Raw genomic sequence first — 17,846 nt, forward strand, 5'->3', positions numbered from 1 at the left:
TCCAGGCCCCTGCGCAGCCCACCACCCACCCCGCCACCCCACTGCAGCTGCCGCCCAGAGCACCATGTCTGACCCAGAAAGCTGGTGGCCCAGCCCAGGCTGGGACGTGGAGTCTGAGGCCCAGGCCCCGCCTTCCACCCACACCTGTCCCTGCCCCCAGCCCTCACCTCTGCCTGGATGATGTTCCAGGCGTTCTTCAGCCCCACGTTGTTCTCTGAGTTGTACAGCAGCAGGCCCTCCTTCAAGTCCTTCTTGGCATTCTCATTCACCTGTCGGGCGAGGGCAGACTCAGGTTGGTGGGGGGGGACCAGGAGGCTGCCCCTCTCCCCAGGTCGCCCAGGTCAGCTGCGAGTGCCGGCCCCACAGACTCATGGGGGAGGCCTGCTGGGGGCCGGAGGTGACCCCCGTGAGAGCCGAGCATTTCAGGAGGGAGCAGGGACCCTCAGAGGTGGAGACAGCACAAGGCCCCCCCACAACTCCCCTGTTCCCAGGACATGCCCCCCACAGGACATGTTGCTCCCTGGCCCATGACATCCCACCCTACATGCTGGCCCTGTGGGAACACACCCTGGGAACTGCAGGGCGCAGAGCCGCCGTCCAGAGTGTGGGGCCACCCCTTGCCAGCAAGTTGCTTACCCTCTCCCACCTCTGCCTTGTCTGTAACACTGGCACATAACATCCACCTCGGAGACAGTTGTGAGAATTAAAGGAATGATTGCCATGAAGACCAAGAACAGGGCTGGCCCGCAGGCATCTCTCAGTATTATTAGTGCCTCCTTTATACAGATGCAAAGGAATCACTGCTTCTAACCCTCATAGTGACTCTCCCTCTTGGTGTGGCCTGGGAGACTCCTTCAGGACCCAAGGGGCAGATGGTTACATGGTTCTGGTTACCATGAACAAGAAGAGCCCCTGAGCCCTAAGTCTGCACGCTTGGCCAGTCATTCTTGGTGGTCCCAGAGGAAGTTCCCCAACTGGGTGGAGAACTGTCCAGCCTGGTGAGGGGTTAGTCCTTCTTAACCTCCTGAACCCCCAGTGCAGCCTGAGATCAGCTGAAGTGAGTGAGTGAAAGTCATTTTTGCTCAGTCATGTACAACTCTTTGTGACCCCCATGGACTATACAGTCCATAGAGTTCTCTAGGCCAGAATACTGGAGTGGGTACCCTTTTCTTCTCCAGGGGATCTTCCTAACCCAGGGATTGAACTCAAGTCTCCCACTCTGCAGGCCGACTCTTTACCAGCTGAGCCACAAGGGAAATCCATGAGATCACCTGCCTATCCCCAAAGGCCTCTGGAAAAGGAAGCACAGCTCCCTTGATGCTGAGCCCTATGCAGTATCCCCTGGAAAATTTCACCATGTTACCTCTGGGTTACCCTCCCTAGCGCCCAGCCCAGCCACCCAGTGAGTTCTGTGCAGGGTTTCTGGCCTGAAATATGAACTTTTCCATATTTCAGCCTGGGAACTTGGGGCACAGGGTTTCTGGCCTAAAATGTGAACTTTTCAAGTTCTTGGAGAATAACTTCAAGTTCGTGGAGAAGTTCTTCTTGGAGAAGAACTTCAATAAGTTGGACAACTTCAAGAATTTGGAGCTTCTCAAGTTCTTGGAGAACTTGACCCTTCTCCAAGTGGTCAGCACAGCCATGCTTGAATGCTCCCAGTGATGGGGAGCTCAGTGGCACTCCCCAGTCAGGGCTAGGGTTAGGGCATCCCTGGGTAACTAGAGGGTCTACATCCTAAGACATGCAAGTTAATCCCTGAGTCAGGAAGATCCCCTGGAGTAGCAAATGGCAACCCACTCCAGTCATCTTGCCTGGGAAATCCTATGGACAGAGGAGCCTGGCACGTTACAGTCCATGGGGTCGCAAAGTGTCAGACACGAGTGAGCAACACACACACACACACACACTTCCTAAGACAACACAAGCAGATGAGCCCCCTGCTGCCCCCACCAAAAGCTCTCCTCTCCTCAGAGATACAACTTGTCGGTGCTTTTCCTCCAGATTCCCTGACCCAACTCCAAGGGCAATGATACTCCATACACCCCCTCCCCTCCTGGAAGACTTACCTTGTCCATGTAGACAAAGAAGAGGATAATTAAGATCAGCTCCGCCAGGAGGATGATCAACAGGACGATGAAGAACTGGAATGAGAAGGTTCAGGCATGGGCAAGTGGTCATGGACTGGGACGGGGTGCAAACACGATGGCAGGGGGCAGGCTTCCCAGGTAGGGAGGGGCCACCACTCTTGAGGATCCCATGTGGGCAGGGGAGGGAGATAAAGCCTGACAGTCAATCAAGGAGTGGGAGGGGCACCTAGGCCAGGGGTAGCCAATCATGAGGAAGAGGGGCGTGGTCATTCTAGAAGCTCAGGCTATACACCCAGTGGGCTCAGCGGCCCCAGTGTTCAGAGGGCTGGGGTGCTGGGGAGCTGGGGGACTTGGGGCCTAGGGGGCTGGGGGTCCAACTTACACTAAGGAGGAGGCACCTGTTCTCCTTGATGGCCCCCAGGCAGCCAAGGAAGCCCGTCACCATGACGATGGTGCCTATGGCGATGACCAGGTTGGCTGCTGACAGCGAGGGGAAGCTGGGGGAGAAGGTGGCAAAGTTGCCTTGCGACACGGACAGCCAAATGCCCACTCCAAGCAGCCCACAGCCACAGAGCTGGAGAGAAAGGAAAGCCCGTTAGCCCAAATCCATCTCCATGGGACTCAGAAGACTGCCGGTCCCGCCCCCACCATCCCCACCCCCACCCCACCCCATCCCCGGCCCCAACCGTGAGACACGGAGCGGGTACCACATGGCCCGAACTACACTGGGGGTGTGACCTGCACAAAGCCCCCAGCCTCTCCGTGTCTCAGTCTCCTCATCTGGCAAACGGGATGACACCAGCCTCATGACCCCTGTAGGTCACTTCAATGAAAACAGATTAAACAGGGCACAGGGAAAGCACGTGACAAACGCGGAAGGTCCCCGCTGCACAGGCAGGGCTGCCGGCGTCCCACTGGGCGGAGGAGGGCCTGGAGCTCAGGAAGGAGACAGGCTGGGGTGGGGCCACGGTGGCCATGGAAGCAAGTGAGGGCTTTGGGAGAGAACCTCAGAACCCCATTCCTCAGAGCCAGACTCTGCGGCGACTGTGTCCTGCTGCCCTGATGGGAAGGGGCACTTGCCCACAGTCCTCAGGAGTGGGAAGAAAAATTCCACAGAGCTGGAAATAGGAAGGTGCTCCCTGGCCTGGCTAAGGGGCTGGCGGGTACCGCTGTGCAGGAGCCCACCACTCCCCACACACCCTCAGGAAGCTGGCAGCTGCACCCAGCTCTGCTGCACGGCTCCCCTGGGGCTGCGATGCCTGCAAAGATGCAGTCTCCACAGCGGCCTGTCTTCTGCTCCATAAACTGACACTCCCTCCTCCACCCCCGCGGAGCCTGAGTCCAGCAATCACCAGGTATTTACTGAGGACCTATAGCCACAGGCTTCCCTGGTGGCTCTGGCGTAAAGAATCCACCTGCCAAAGCAGGAGACATAGGAGATGCGGGTTCTGTCCCTGGGTTGGAAAGATCCCCTGCAGGAGGGCATGGCAACCCACTCCAGTATTCTTGGCTGAAGAAACCCATGGACAGAGGAGCCTGGTGAGCTACGGAGGCTCCTACAGAGGCTGCAGAGTTGGATACGACTGAGCAATTAAACAACAGAACACAGTTGTTAGCACAGTGGTGCTGGTGTTAGGGAACTGTCTTCCCGGGGCCTCTACTGGGGCCAGATGGGAGCCAGGGAAGCACAGCTTCCCAGACTGTATGCTCGGGGAACAGGTGAAGGGCTCAGAGCCCAGGTGCCAGGTGGAGGGGCAGCCCCGCAGACATGTGGACCGGGCAGGTGGAGAATGCGACGCTGCCCGCCTCTTCGGGACCACTGTGAGAATTTAAAAGAAAGAAGCCCTGTGGAGAGGATGACAGGGCCAGGTGCTGGCCTCTGGGTGACATTTCATGAGCCAGGTACCAGGCTGCGACGCTCAGAAGAAGCCTCCAGGGAGCAAACACGTGGCCGTGAAGGCCGGGCAGCCACGTGCAGGCGGAGAGCAGGAAGCCAGGCAGGGCCAGAGGCTCCTGGAGGAGACACACTTCCTCTCTAATCTGTTCCACAAACCGGAATGGCGTCGCCGCTCAGGAAAGCCAGGCCCTGCCCTGAGCTCAGGGAGACACCCTGGGGAAGGGAGGACAGAAGACAAAAGTCCAGGTGCCGTGAAGAAAAAGAAGTCAGGATGAGAAAGAGTCAGAAAGTAACGGGGGTCGGGGCGGGGTGGGGGGCGGTCAGGGAGGCCTCTCGAAAAGTGTCATTTGAGGAGGGACCCACGAAAGGAGGGACTTTCCAGTGATAAAGAACTCATCTGCCAGTGTAGGAGATGCAGGAGATGGGAGTCCGATCCCTGGGTTGGGAAGATCCCCTGGAGGAGGGCATGGCAACCCATTCCAGTATTCTTGCCTGGAGAATCCCATGGACAGAAGAGCCTGGCGGGCTGCAGTCCACGGGGTCGCAAAGGAGTTGGACACGACTGAGCAACTAGGCACCAGAAGAGGAGCAGTCAACCACATGAATAATGGGGAAGGAAGTTCCAGAGGAGACAGCAGGTGAAAAGCCCTGACTGGGGGTGAGCCTGGCCAGCTGGGGGGCAGGGGAGGGGGGAGCGAGGTGACAGTGGTGGGGACCAATGGGCGGGCCCTCACAGCACCTGTTCTCGGTGAGATGGCGAGCCGGGAGCAGGTCAGGGATGTGATCTGGGATTTCAGTAGGTCACTCTGGCTGTTGTGCGGACCGCAGGCCATCGGAGGGCAAAGGGGGCAGGCGAGCCGTCAGGCCACCGCAGTGACCAGGTGACAGGGCAGGGTGCTGTGCAGGAGTGTGGAGAGATGCTCCCACTCAAGATGCAGCTGGAAGGGCTTGCTGGGCTTTGACGAATGAGCAGGATTTTGATAAATGGAGAGACAGGAAGGTGGTCCAGACGGGGCATGACAAAGGAAGTTGGGCTTTTCCCACCATCACTAAACCAGTGTGCTTCTGCTCAGTCGTGTCCAACTCATTGAGACCCCATGGACTGCATCCCGCCAGGCTCCTCTGCCCATAGGATTCTCCAGGCAAGAATACTGGAGTGGGTTGCCCTGCCCTCCCCCAGGGGATTTTCCCTACCCAGGGATTGAACCTGCTTTTCCTGTGTCTCCTGCACTGCAGATGGATTCTTTACCTACTGAGTCACTTGGGAAGCGCCCCTAAACCAGATGCCCCACCCAGAGCTGCAGCGATGGAGTCGGGTGACCAGAGCGGCTGCTGGGTCCCCGCGCCATGGAGAGCCACCCTGGCCCCATGTCCCGCAGCAGCCCCAGATGGACAGGGCCAAGGCTCTGAGGGGTGGGCACACCAGGCCCAGAGCCCCCACCTTTAACGGGGTGCGTCCACTCGGCTCAGCCAGGGACTGGGTGCTACCATCCTCGCAACCACCAGGTGGCGCCCCCAGCCGGGTCAGAGCTCTGGATTGGCAGGGAGGCAGGGAGACCATCCAACTTGTCACTGACTCTCTTCAACCCGGTCACTTTCTGTGCTGCCGGCTCAATTTTTCTTTCATTAATCACCCCATGGAAATTCATGCTCTCCACGCTCAAGATTTAAGGACCTACAAGCCAGACCCTGGAATGAATAACAGGAGACCTCGCAGCTGCCAGCTCACTACTGGTAAGGAGGTAGGCATTGGGACCCCCAGAGCCACCAGACACTCTGTGCTGGAGACGCCCCCCCCCCCACCAGCCTCAGGCCTGGGAAGGTCCTCAGGGTACTAGGCCGTGCACTTGATGCAAGAAACGCCAGCATCCGAGGTAGCAAGGGATGACACTGCAGCTCCCCCCACCCCACTGACGCTGAGAGTGGGCCCCGGGGCATCCTCATGCCCCTCCTGGGGGAAGGGTCCCCATGTGGGAAAGAAACCTCAGAAGCTCAAAACCTCTAGGCGCTGGTCATCATCTCTGGCTTCAGGCGTCCAGTCTCTGACGTGCCGTGCCAGCTCCCCAGAGCCTGCCTGGGAGGGGGAGCTGCTCCCCGACTCCCACCCCCGCTTCCCTTTCACTTCCCGCCCTAGATCACCTTGCCCCAGGGAAGACGCGGGTAGGGCCTGCAGCCAACAGCAGGGCAGCCCTGACCCCAAGCTGCCAGTAGCTGGGACCCAAGCCCTGCATCTTCCCCTCAAACCCACACCCCCATCCCTGCCCCCCAAAGGCCACTGCTGACGGCATTTGGGGACATTTCCTCCCCAAAGCAACGTGTTGTCTCAGACCCCCACCAGCTAGAGGCAAGTCCACAGCTAGAAGAACCTCCAGGAGAAGGCAGGGTGACTCGGAAACCAGGATCCAGCCAAACTCCCAACCCAAAGACACCAGGCACCTCACTATACCAGCCAAGCCTGGCAGGCATCCAGGGGCCACCCTGACCACTGAGCCTCCCTGCCTCCTGCCCCACCCCCAACCAAGGGCACTTCCAGGTATTTTCCACTTGAGCTCCAAATGAACCCACTTCCAGCTGTGGGCAAACCCTTGCATTTGCTGGTGACTTCAGCGTAGAGCAGTGCCTCCCCTTAGCAGGGCCCACGGATCTCCCTCCTCCAGGCTCACCCTTCAGAGAGACCCTTCAGAGCCAGCATCTTCCTCACCACCCTGGGCCCATCCAACAGATGTGTAACAGGCAGACTGAGACCAGCAGGCTATGGCCTCATTGATCAAGTCTACTGTAATTAGCCAATACCCCCATGGCATTTTCCCGTCTTCAGTTGAAACCACGTTGATTTGTAGTTTTAATATATGTTTCCGCCTCATGTCCTAATGTATTTTTCACGTAGCATCCCAGTTCTCTGGAGGTGAAGCCATAACCTCCCCTGAACCAACCTCCCTCTTGAGCTCCATGCCCCCAACTTGCTTAGAGCCCAGGGACAGCCACTGCCCGTGTCCCCCACCGTGGCCACCATTTCCCCCGCATGCGGGACAGCCTTCCCTGGGGTGACCTTTTGCACCAGGGCTGAGCATCCCTGCCCAGCCCTCTGTGTAGACGCGCTGCCCACCCCCATGAAAACACCAGCACCTCCAGGCCAGGCTCACAGCTCAGCCGTTTCACTCCCATCATGAGGCCCAGAACATGCCTGGATACTACAGACACATTCCATGAATGAATAGATGGGTGGGTAGATGGATGGAGGGAGGGAGGGATGGATAGACAGGTGGATGGATGGATGAATAGATGTATGTATGGATGGATGGATGAATGAATAGATGGATGGATGGATGAATAGACCTATACATGTATGTATAGATGGATGGATGGATGGATGAATAGATGCATGTGTGGATGGATAAATGGATGGATGGATAGATGCACAGATGGGTAGATGGGTGGGTGGATGGATGTATGAATAGATGTATGTATGTATATATGTATAGATGGATGGATGAATGGATGCATGTGTGGGTGGATAGACGGATAGATGAATGAATAGATGGATGGATGGATGGATGAATGGATGCATGTGTGGGTGGATAGATGGATAGATGAACGAATAGATGGATGGATGGATGGATGCATGTGTGGGTGGATAGACGGATAGATGAATGAATAGATGGATGGATGAATGGATGCATGTGTGGGTGTATGTAAGTATGGATGGATGGATAGATGGATGGATGGATGGACAGATGGGTGGGTGGGTGGATGGATGGATGGAGGGTTGGGAGGGCTTGGGAACAGGGCCTGACACACACAAACCCACGTAAAAAAGAAGCCCCCCATGTACCCGCTTCCCCATCTAACACCAAGGCCCCCAGCTCACCGGAAGCCCACCCTTCACCTGTGTAAGTCGCCTGCTCTTCCTGCCCGACTCTCAGAGATCCACACACCCTCTGACTACCTTTGTCCCCGTGGCCTCTGTGGCTCTGCAGGGGCCCCCACGCCCTCTTTGCTTTGAAGGAAGCCCTCAAACCCTCAGCCTCAGCATGTCCCCATGCTCTCTACAAGCCGGGGCCCAGTGGGATGTTTAACAACATTTAATAAATTAGTGGATGTGGAGAATAAGAGAGCAAACAGAAACAAGTTTAATTTCACAGCCAATGTGCCTGCTGGTAACAATCCCGCCCTGCCCTGGGAGAAGCTGACTGCCAGGAACTTCACCACAAGGAGAAGAGGCAGCAACAGGACTGTGAAGGCGGGCTGCTTGGGGCTTCAGCCGTCCTTGCCTCTGGGGGCTCTGCAGCTCACTCACTGTCACGGCGATAAAAGGAGGAGGGGCCAACGGATAGTGCTTCCAATTCCGTAAGGAAGGGACAAAGCCTCCAAGCCACCCAGTAGACAAGAGGATGAGGGCACGGATGGCATGGGCCCCTCCGCTGAGAGGGCTCCTCCATGCCTGTCCCCAGCCCTAGGGGTCAAGCTTCTGTCTGAGCCCCCCCAGGGTCACCAGCCAATAACACACTCAGTTCTTTTTAGCACAACTCTAATTGGTCAAGAATTCATGCTTATTAACTTAGGAATCCGCTTCCCCGCGGCTAACATGTGTCAGTCCTAGTTTTGCCCCGGAAGCCCACCAAGCTCAAGTGCAGCAGGACTTGAAGTTGTCTAAGTCCCATACCTAACAACATCCTTTCCCAGCCTTCTCCCGGCCCATGAAGAGGCTTTAGGGCTCTCACCTCCGAGTCACCAGCAACTAAGGAAAGTTAGGTTCCAGCGCTGGAGGGGCTGGCACAGAGAGCAAGACCCCACCCTCCCTTTCTGCACTCTGAGCTCTGTACCTCTAGTAATCCAGCCTGTGCCGGCCCTGGCCTGGCTGGCAGCCGCGACACAGGTGTGGTTCACACTGAGCTTGTGCATGACTCAATCAGTGTGATTCCTCGGCCGTTCTTTTTTGGACCCCACACTTTGTCTCAAAGCCCCCGATTTCTTCACAACTTCACAGCCCCCAGTGGCACCAGCTGGCAGAGGTGACAGGGAGATCACACCCATATTTCTGAGCCAAATTTTCCTCCAAATAAACAGGACATAAGGCATTTGCATATCTCAAACCCAGTTACATGCTGATTATTGGAAAATGAGGTTATTTTCTATCTAAGATGGTTCTAGGGGCATTTAGACGCAGCCAGACTTTGGGGTTGTTGTATTTGGGAGCTGTGCATCTCTGAGGTTAATAAAGCTCTTAAATTAAATGTTTCCTGAGCCCCCTTCTCTCCAGAGAACTTTGCAGGGACGTTGGGAATGTGGGAGCCCCCAACCCGATCCCCTGGCACACCCTGTCAGCCCTGCTACAATACCTCTTGCCGTGTAAGGCTCTGAAAAGCGCTGGGGGCAGGGGCGCTCCCCTGGTGGTCCAGTGGTTAAGAATCCACCTCCTAATGGAGGGGACACAGGTTCAATCCCTGGTCTGGGAAGATCCCACATGCCATGGAGCAACTAAGCCCGTGCTCCACGACCTCTGAGCCAGCTCTAGAGCCCATGCTCTGCAATGAGAAGCCACTGCAATGAGAAGCTCGCACACTGCGATGAAGGGTAGTCCTGCTCACTACAACTAGAGAAAGCCCACATGCAACAGTGAAGATCCACCACGGCCCCCCAAAACATGCTGGGGATGAAAGAGCTGAGATGGGGGAGATGGGAAGACAGCCTTTCCTCCCTCCAGGGCGTGAGGGCTCCGGATGTGGGTAAACGCCCAGGCACCACAGCCTGGCCCCCAGCTGATGTCCTCTGATCCTGACGGGGACAAGGAGGGGCTGGTTTTGCTGAAGTGCTGCCCATCTGTTTGGGCTTCCTGGCCTGACCTCAGGGCATTGGGCTCACCTCAACAAGGCGTCTGTGGGACCCCAGGGTGAGGACCAGTCCTGTGGCTGTCTCTGGGCTTCAAAGGCCAGGGTAGGGGTGCTGAGAGCAGGCCCAGATCCCAGGACAGCTGATGCCCAGGGAGCAAGAGGCAAGGACTAAACCCGGGAGGTGTGGGGGTCTGCCACGCACTCTCCCAACACAGCCCCCTTACAACTTGGGTCCTCCAAACTGTCCCTCCATTTGGGAGAAAGGCCTGAAGGGCACCAGGGCTCCCCTCCCCCACCTCCACCTGCACCCCCATTCCCAGGCCATCTGGGCTCATCAAATCTGACAGCAGGGCCCAAATCAAACTTCTCAGGTGCCAGCATCTTTCCATCTTCTCAGACTGACCACAGGCCCGCTCACTCGGTAGGGAGATGGAAAAGGAGATAGGGACCAACTCAGAACCCCCAAGGGGGCCCGAGGGAATGGAGCCCGAGGATTGGGCCCAGAAGGACCATAGAATGGTGTGTGCTTGAGATGCCAAAGGGCAGCGGGTGACACGAAGCCCCCACTGGCCTTGCAAACGGGGCGTGATCATCCACCGGTGCGTCCACACTGACCCAGGCCACCAGACTGGCAGATCCACACGATCTTCCCACTCCAGCAGGGGTGGGGTGGGGTGGGATGGGTGCAGGGGAGAAGGGTCACACGGGGAGCACTGCAACGCAGCGTTCCCAAGCCCGCTCCCCAAGGATGGAGCCCCCAGACGTGGGGTCCCCCTCCCCTTGGGAGAGCTCACAGTTATTCTCCATCCTGCTCGGAACACGCCAAGGAAGCAGGCTGAAATGGCAGGGAGCAGGCTCGGGAGAAGACAGGCAGCCGTCCTGGCTCTGGGGGAGGTTTCTGCTCCCCGAGCCAGTGAGAGGGCTGCCCCCGCACCGCTGGGGGCGTGGAGGGAAGGTGACCCCAACTCCAGGACTTGTCAGCACCTAACAGGACACAACTCGCAGCCTCAGGCCACCACGCCCGGGAGCACTGTCGGGAGAGTGTGAGTGCACACGGGGTGCCTAGAGCTGGGGCAGGGTGGGTGTGCGCGGCGCCCCAAGCACCACGGCTGCCTGAGTTCTGGACCTGGGAAGGAGCTATGGGGAGACAGCCTGGACCTGTCAGACAGCGAGGCACTGTCTGAGCTCCCAAGGTCACCGGAAGTTGGAGAGAAGAGTGTCAAGGACGTGGGATACTTGTCAGAGGAGTCTGGAGAGAGGATTTCTCATCACCAGCATATTCCTTCCCTCCTGCATCTGTTTTATTCGATGCATCTGTGGAGAAAGGCACCGTGGACAGCATCAAAGCACGGAATGGAAGGTGGAACTGGGGCCGCCGCGGGAGGCAGGGGTGGCTTTCAAGGTATACGTTGAAGCCGGGGCCACGCGGGCTTCCTGAGAAAGTACAACCATCCGCGGCCCGCGTCTACGGATGTGAAGCCCCGGGGGAAGGCAATGGTCCAGCATTTCTGGCCGCTTGGCCTTTCTGGGATGTCACTCCACTAAAGACTGAGGGAGGAGGAAAAAAAACACCTCCCCAGCACTCGGAGACACTGGAGGATGAATGGGATTATGCCCACCGTGCACTCTGTGTTCCTGGGAATATAAATGATACAAGGTACCCTGCTATTATTCAAGCTCCCTGGAAGATGCAGGGATACCTTGAATTCACATCGTATCTTTTGGCAGAGAGCAAACGGTCTGGGAGACTGTAGTTCACCCTACAGAATGAGGAGGGGTGGGGGCCATTCTCCATGTTTGAGGAAAGCTGCCCCCAGCTCCCCCCGCTCCCCTGGAGAGGAAGAAAAGCCACACCGTGAAAGTACCATCCATTTCTGGATGCCTCTCATTCAGCAAGGCTGCCTCCTCCATTCAGTATCTCATGCAATGAAGGCCCTTTAATAATGTAATGAGGATGGTCTTCCCTGGCTCCAGTTCAGCAAATAACACTCTCTAATTACACGTATAGATATCAGGAAGGATCGGACTGACAACCAGGTCCATCTCTGGCCCCAGGACAGCCCACCCACACCCACGTCTGCTCTAAGCCCTGGACATGGCCAACGCGATTGGTCCTCTCTCCAGGGATGCCCGCAGCCAGATTATTTATACTGCCAGCCGGGAGCTGTGTCCACCCACGCCAGGACTTGGCATTTCTGACACGCTTTGTGGGGGGGGTGCATGGGCTGGTTAAGTTCAAGCCCCCCTGACAGTGATGGTCTCTGCACTGAGTTACATGACAGCCTGAGAGCCCTTCTCACCCACCCCTGAGCCGACTCTGTGATCTCTTCGTCCGCCTAGTAGAACTGGAGACCCCGGCCCACTCTATTCCTCAAGGTGCTCACTGCGATCAGGTCACTCGCTGAAAGCAGCCAGGCCAGGGTCTGGCAGGCTAGTGTGCCCAAGGTCACAGAGCTGGTTCAGGGAGGACCATGCCTTGCCCCACCCTATCCCCGACTTCACTCTCCCCCAAAGCTGTGCTGCCAGGGACACTGACCAGGTGCCCCACACGCCTCACTTAATCCCCCCGACCCAATGGCAGGGACCGGGGTGGTCACTTTTGTCCTTCCAGTTCCACAGCCTGGGAGGACAAAGACACTGGGAGGTTAGGTGGTGAAACAACGCAGGAGATCTGGCTCCGGAAACCACGTTCTGACCCACCAGGCCCCACGGCTTAGTTCTAGGGTGTCCCAAAGGCATCAGAAAAGGTTCCCTGGACATGTCCACGCTGGAAGAGAGGAAGGCCAACCACAACGTATAGGGCGTGCCTGGGACCCACCTGCAGACGAGGAGGTGGGGAGGGCAGGGAGGGCGACCACGATGGTGGTGACGATGACAACAGAGACACTGAGGACGCTGATGAGGAAACTGGCAGCCACTGACCCGAATCCACGCCAAGATCGGTGCCAACCCCGCCTTGCCATAAAAACCAGACAAGGGGGTTCCTATGGTTTCCCACGCCTCCACTTCGCAAAGGAGAAAACCAAGTATCAGGGGTTTACAATCTCGTCTGAGCTGGATTTTAATCCAGTTCGAAGTGACTACAAATGCTATGACTGATGAATCTCTGGGCCTCCACTGCTATATTTGAAATAGATAACCAACGAGGACCTACTGTACAGCACAGGGAACGCTGCTCAGTGCTGTGTGGCAGCCTGGATGGGAAGGGAGTTTGGCAGAGAGTGGATTCATGTACATGAATGGCTGAGTCCCTTCGCTGTCCACCCGAAAATATCACAACATCGTTAATCAGCTATACTCCAACATAAAAGTTAAAAAAAAAAAAGAATCTCTGTGCCTCAAACAGACAAAAAACAAGCAGATTAAAAAATCCTCATTTTATTAAACATTCTCAACAACTTTGCAGCCCAGTCTGAGTCCAAGGAGGCAGGGAGAAGTGTGGGGGAGGAGAGGGCCCAGGCACAGTCCAGGGAGGGAGCACAGGGGCAGGAACAGCAGACAGTCGTCCTGGGCACAGGCTGGGTGGGTGCAGGAGAGGACCCATCGCTAGGGGTGCCCCCACAGGGACAGGGGTACACAGGGGGCGGGGGGCGGGGAGCGGAAGTCATGCCAACCAGGGCTGCCCACTTCGCTGATTTCACCAGAGTTGTGAAAACTGTTGGCTATCCCGCTGCACGAGGAAGCAAGAGGGAATGAAATACACGGGCCTGGAGCTCAGCAGACCTTCTTTCTGTGCCTCTAGCGCTACAACCAGAGCAGCTCGTGGAACCGATCCCCTCCCCCCGCCCAGTTTTCTGGGGGAAGGGGGCTTTCACATGCTTCCCACAGTCTCCCGGGGTTTGCTGCTACCCGCATCAAGGACGAGGCCCCTGAAGCTCGCAAGAGCCACAGCCTCGTCTCCTAAAGGCCCATCACCACCCCCCACACGGCCCACAGGCTCCTGGGGACACTGCTTCTGACCCACCAGGAGACTGAGTTCAGAGGAACTCCCAGAAGGGGACACAAGACTTTCCTTTCTTCAGGAAGGGCCATCAGGGAGGCCTGGCCGCTGCCCCGACACCCTTCAGCCCGGTCCCTCTGCGGGGCCCCAGTACCTCCCCTGAGCCAGGCGCAGAGCTGGCCGTGGCCACACAGGAGCAGGAGACCTGGCTGGACCGGCGAGACCCGGCCGGAAAGGCATCCATGAGGTGCAGAAGAACACAGGACCAGGCTGAGGTCCAGGTCGGGGCGGGCACGGCTCTGGCCTCGGTTCAAGTTCATGGTGCTCTCAGGTACAGGCCAGGGAAGCTCAGAAAACCACTTTGCAGGGCTTGTTCTTTCAAATGGGGTAATTCACGGTTCCTACCACACAGAGTTGCAGTTGGAATTGAATGAGATTCACAAAAAAATAACTTCCCAGCGTGGCACCTTCACAGAGCTATCAACGAGGGTCGTTATGAGTATTTATGGCCCATGGCCTTCATTCAACCAAACTGCTGAGACCCGGCACAGCAGCTGTAAGCCAGGGGCCAGTGGTGGACAGGGGTCCTCAGCCCCCAGCCCCCAGGGGTGCCCACCGGGTGTCATCCAGGCCACACACCCGTCAGCCCACACGCGCCCTCCCCACTCTGCCGCCCACCCAGTCCCCAGCCGCTCATCTCCGGGAGGCAGCTGGCTTTCCCGCTCTACAAGCCTGCTTTCTTTTGGCAGGGAGCTGCTGCCGTCTGTGCTCTGGACCGTAAAACAAGTTTTCATCAATAAATTAAGATAAGCGGAAAGCCAGCGCCAGAGGGGGCGGGCTGAGGCGGACAGGCAGCGGGCGGGAAGTGGCTCTGTGACCCAGAAGGGGTCTGAGTGGATCCAGAGCAGGACTGGGCTCCCCGCTTCCTCTCCTTGGATCCCAAGGGCCCCTGCCCCAGGGGGTTCTCAAGATGGGAGGCTCACTAGGGAAGTCCCTGGCCTCCCTCGGGTCCGTTCCATCCCCCAGGCGAGTGAGCAAGCAGCAGCGACAGGTAGAGAGTCAGGTTCCCAGCAATGCTCTGAGCCAAAATAACGATCGGGATCGCTGCATCAGACACGGGCTAAATCTAATCAGACACGTGCCCGCCCCACCACTGACACCGAGACCTGCCTCTAAAATAAGGCGTGTTGGGCCAGAGCCTCCCCACTCCTCGGCGTGAACTCTCAGGTCCCTTCGACATCCCTGCCTGGCTCATGGCACCCCGCTCACCCAAGAGCCTTCCCTCTCCCCTCTGCACCCTTCTCAGTCCCACCCAGGGCCCTCTAGTGCCCGCTGGCACGCCCACCTGCTCCCGCAGGCCAGCCAGCCCCGCCCTGACCACCACCTAACACCTGCAGCGGCTCCGACCATCTGACCACTCGTCGGCCGTGGACCTTTCTCTGCCTCCCAGCGCTGACCTGGCCGGTGATGCCCCAGCCCAGTGGCCGCCCTGCTGCCCTCACCTCTCTCTGTGCGTGTCCCTGGCACCCAGCTGACCCACCAGCTGGGCCAGGTGTGGACAGAGCCACGGGGGGACAGAGGGGCAAGGGGATGGGGAAAGCCAGCCCAGTGTCCAGCTCGGCAACAGGAGCGCCTCCCTAGCCCTGGCGAGAGGGCACAGAGGCACCTTCCGGCTCTGACACTTAAACAGGCCAGAGCATATGGCAGGAGAAGGGCCATCTGTCTGTCCAGCGCCACACGCGGGGAGGTGCGGCCCCGCATATGTTCCAAGTTAACAGACAGGTGAGACTTTAGGCAGAGTGGGGAGGTGGGGGCGTGAACCCTGAAAGGTACAGCCCACGGCCACACGCTGCCAGCAGCCAGAACCCCAGGCAGCTCCCACCCTCCTTGAGCCCTAGCGCCCACCTTTCCAACAGAAGGTTGAACCTCACAATATCCCCACCTCCCACCCCAGCCCCGAGAACCTAAGTTTTCTACTCAGCTCCCCGCCCACCCTGGCCGAGAGGCAAGGAAAATAGCTGTGTCCACTTTGGGGTGTGGAGGTGAGGTCTCTGAGGCTGAATGGTTTGTCCCCAAGCTGGGAGCCCACCTCTCTGCCTCCCCAGAGTGAGCTGGGGCATCACCAGCCATGTCAGCGCTGCGGCTGGGAGAAGGGTCTGCGGCCGATGCCCGACGACTGGTCTGATAGTCAGACCCCACTTCCCTTGGGGAAGGCAGTAGGAGGTGACAGTAGCAGAGCTGGGCCCCCCACCACCACGGCTCAAATCCCCCAGTTAAGGAGACAGGTGCCCCGAGATGAGACAGGGTCCCACGGTCAAGGGGGCGGGCAGAGACCAAGGCAGGAACCGACCACTGAAACACACATACAGAGCGGGAGGGAACGGCAGGGCTTCAGGCCATGACGACATGAAATCAAGACTGCTAATTATACCCCAACGAGGATATAAAGTCAGAATCGATCACGTCTGAGTTCAGGGACTTCCCCAAAGAGGAAGGAGCAGAGGGGTGTGAGTTCTTTGATCAAGTCCAGGGCTGGGGGAGGCCGACCTCCAAGCAGATCTGAAATGGCTCTCCCCCTCTCCTCTGGGCCCCCTCTTCTGCAGGGTGCACACGAGCATGCACACACACACACACACCACACACACGGACAAGTGCTCCCCACACCAAGACCTGGCGGGGAAAGGAGGCCACTTCATGAAGGGCAAACGGAAAAATAACCTCGATGTGACGCGTGGGTTGGCAGGAGCTGGGCAGAGCTCAATGAACAGAACAGAAACATATTGACAATAGCAAAAAGAAACAATTACCACGCATTTTCATATGAGATCCCATCCCCAGGAATAAATTTGCTCTGGCTTTTGCTTATTCGACAGAAAAACACGAAGCAGGAGACGGAGAGGGATGAGGACCGGCAGAATGCAGACGCTGGCATTTTGTGCCTCCACGTTTCCCCGAAGCTCTCTAAAGAGTGTTTTTTGGAGATACAGGCTGACACGGCAGTCAGGAGGAAATAGAAAGAAGAACATTGTAAGTGGAGAGGTTTCAGGGTGCTGCCTCCAGGGCAGCCACAACATAGACACCGTCAAATTAACAGGGAGAGGGGCCGCTCCCAACCACTCGGCACAGTTTTGCACCTTGGGAAGTAGAAGTTATGGGAAAAAAAAAAAGATTTTAGGTCCATGGTACCAGCATGGTGGGCTTCCCTTGTGGCTCAGCTGGTAAAGAATGTGCCTGAAATGCGGGAGACCTGGGTTCAATCCCTGGGTTGGGAAGATCCCCTGGAGAAGGGAAAGGCTACCCCCTGCAGGATTCTGGCCTGTCCATGGGGTCGCAAAGAGTCAGATGCGACTTTCACTTTCATTGGCTTCCCTTGTAGCTCAGTTGGTAAAGAATCTGCCTGCAGTGCCGGAAACCCGGGTTTGATCCCTGGGTTGGGAAGATCCCCTGGAGAAGGAAATGGCAACCCACTCCAGTATCCTTGCCTGGAAAATCTCATGGACAGAGAAGCCTGGTGGGTTGCAGTCCATGGGGTCGCAAAGAGTCGGGCACTACTGAGCAACTAACACTAACACCAGCATGGTACTCATGCTCCGGGGGAGCCAGAGTCTGGCTTCATCTCAGGAAAACTCTGACCTCTTTTGCACAAGTGAACCTCTAAGGGAGTCCTACAGATTCTGTCCCTTCTCTTCAAAGCGGGTCACCAAGGGCCAGAAAGGTGGGACCAGTGCTGGGGCGGGGTGGGGGGAGCACGACAGCCCTGCAAAGCAGAGTGTCCTGTGCCAGTGGAGCTGATGCATGGGTGCTTCGTCTTCTGTGGAGGGCCCTGCGCCTGCACCGGGATGGGGGTCATGCTGACCACACAGGTGCTGCCCTGCCTCTTGGGTCGCCAAATGTCCAGGGCCCTTCGGTCAGACTGGCCATCAATGCCTCCTCTCCACGGTGTCACATCCTCTCTGAGTGACATCCTCTGAATCAGGGTGTCTGTCTCAGCCTCCTGAAAAACATGCCTCTCCCTCCATGTCCCCTATTTGGGGACACGTTCCTCCAGCTAGTCCTCCATCTAGGAATCAAAACTTGGATCTGCAGCCAGC

The 17,846-nt window shown here is 57.5% G+C and overlaps 1 protein-coding gene across 3 annotated transcripts in view; it reads right to left on the minus strand.

Annotated features, from left to right (window-relative positions):
- Positions 1 to 17,846, minus strand: part of TSPAN9 (tetraspanin 9) — a 192,656-nt gene that overhangs the window by 5,724 nt on the left and 169,086 nt on the right. For all 3 annotated transcript variants that reach the window (XM_059887102.1, XM_010805629.4, XM_010805628.4), the window contains 3 exons: positions 2,470 to 2,661; positions 2,067 to 2,141; positions 168 to 269 (listed from right to left, as the gene is read on the minus strand). In XM_059887102.1, the coding sequence (XP_059743085.1) occupies positions 168 to 269; positions 2,067 to 2,141; positions 2,470 to 2,661 (369 nt within the window). The remainder of the gene's footprint in view (positions 1 to 167; positions 270 to 2,066; positions 2,142 to 2,469; positions 2,662 to 17,846) is intronic.

Source organism: Bos taurus, chromosome 5, assembly GCF_002263795.3.
Source record: "Bos taurus isolate L1 Dominette 01449 registration number 42190680 breed Hereford chromosome 5, ARS-UCD2.0, whole genome shotgun sequence".
Taxonomy (NCBI): Eukaryota; Metazoa; Chordata; class Mammalia; order Artiodactyla; family Bovidae; genus Bos; species Bos taurus.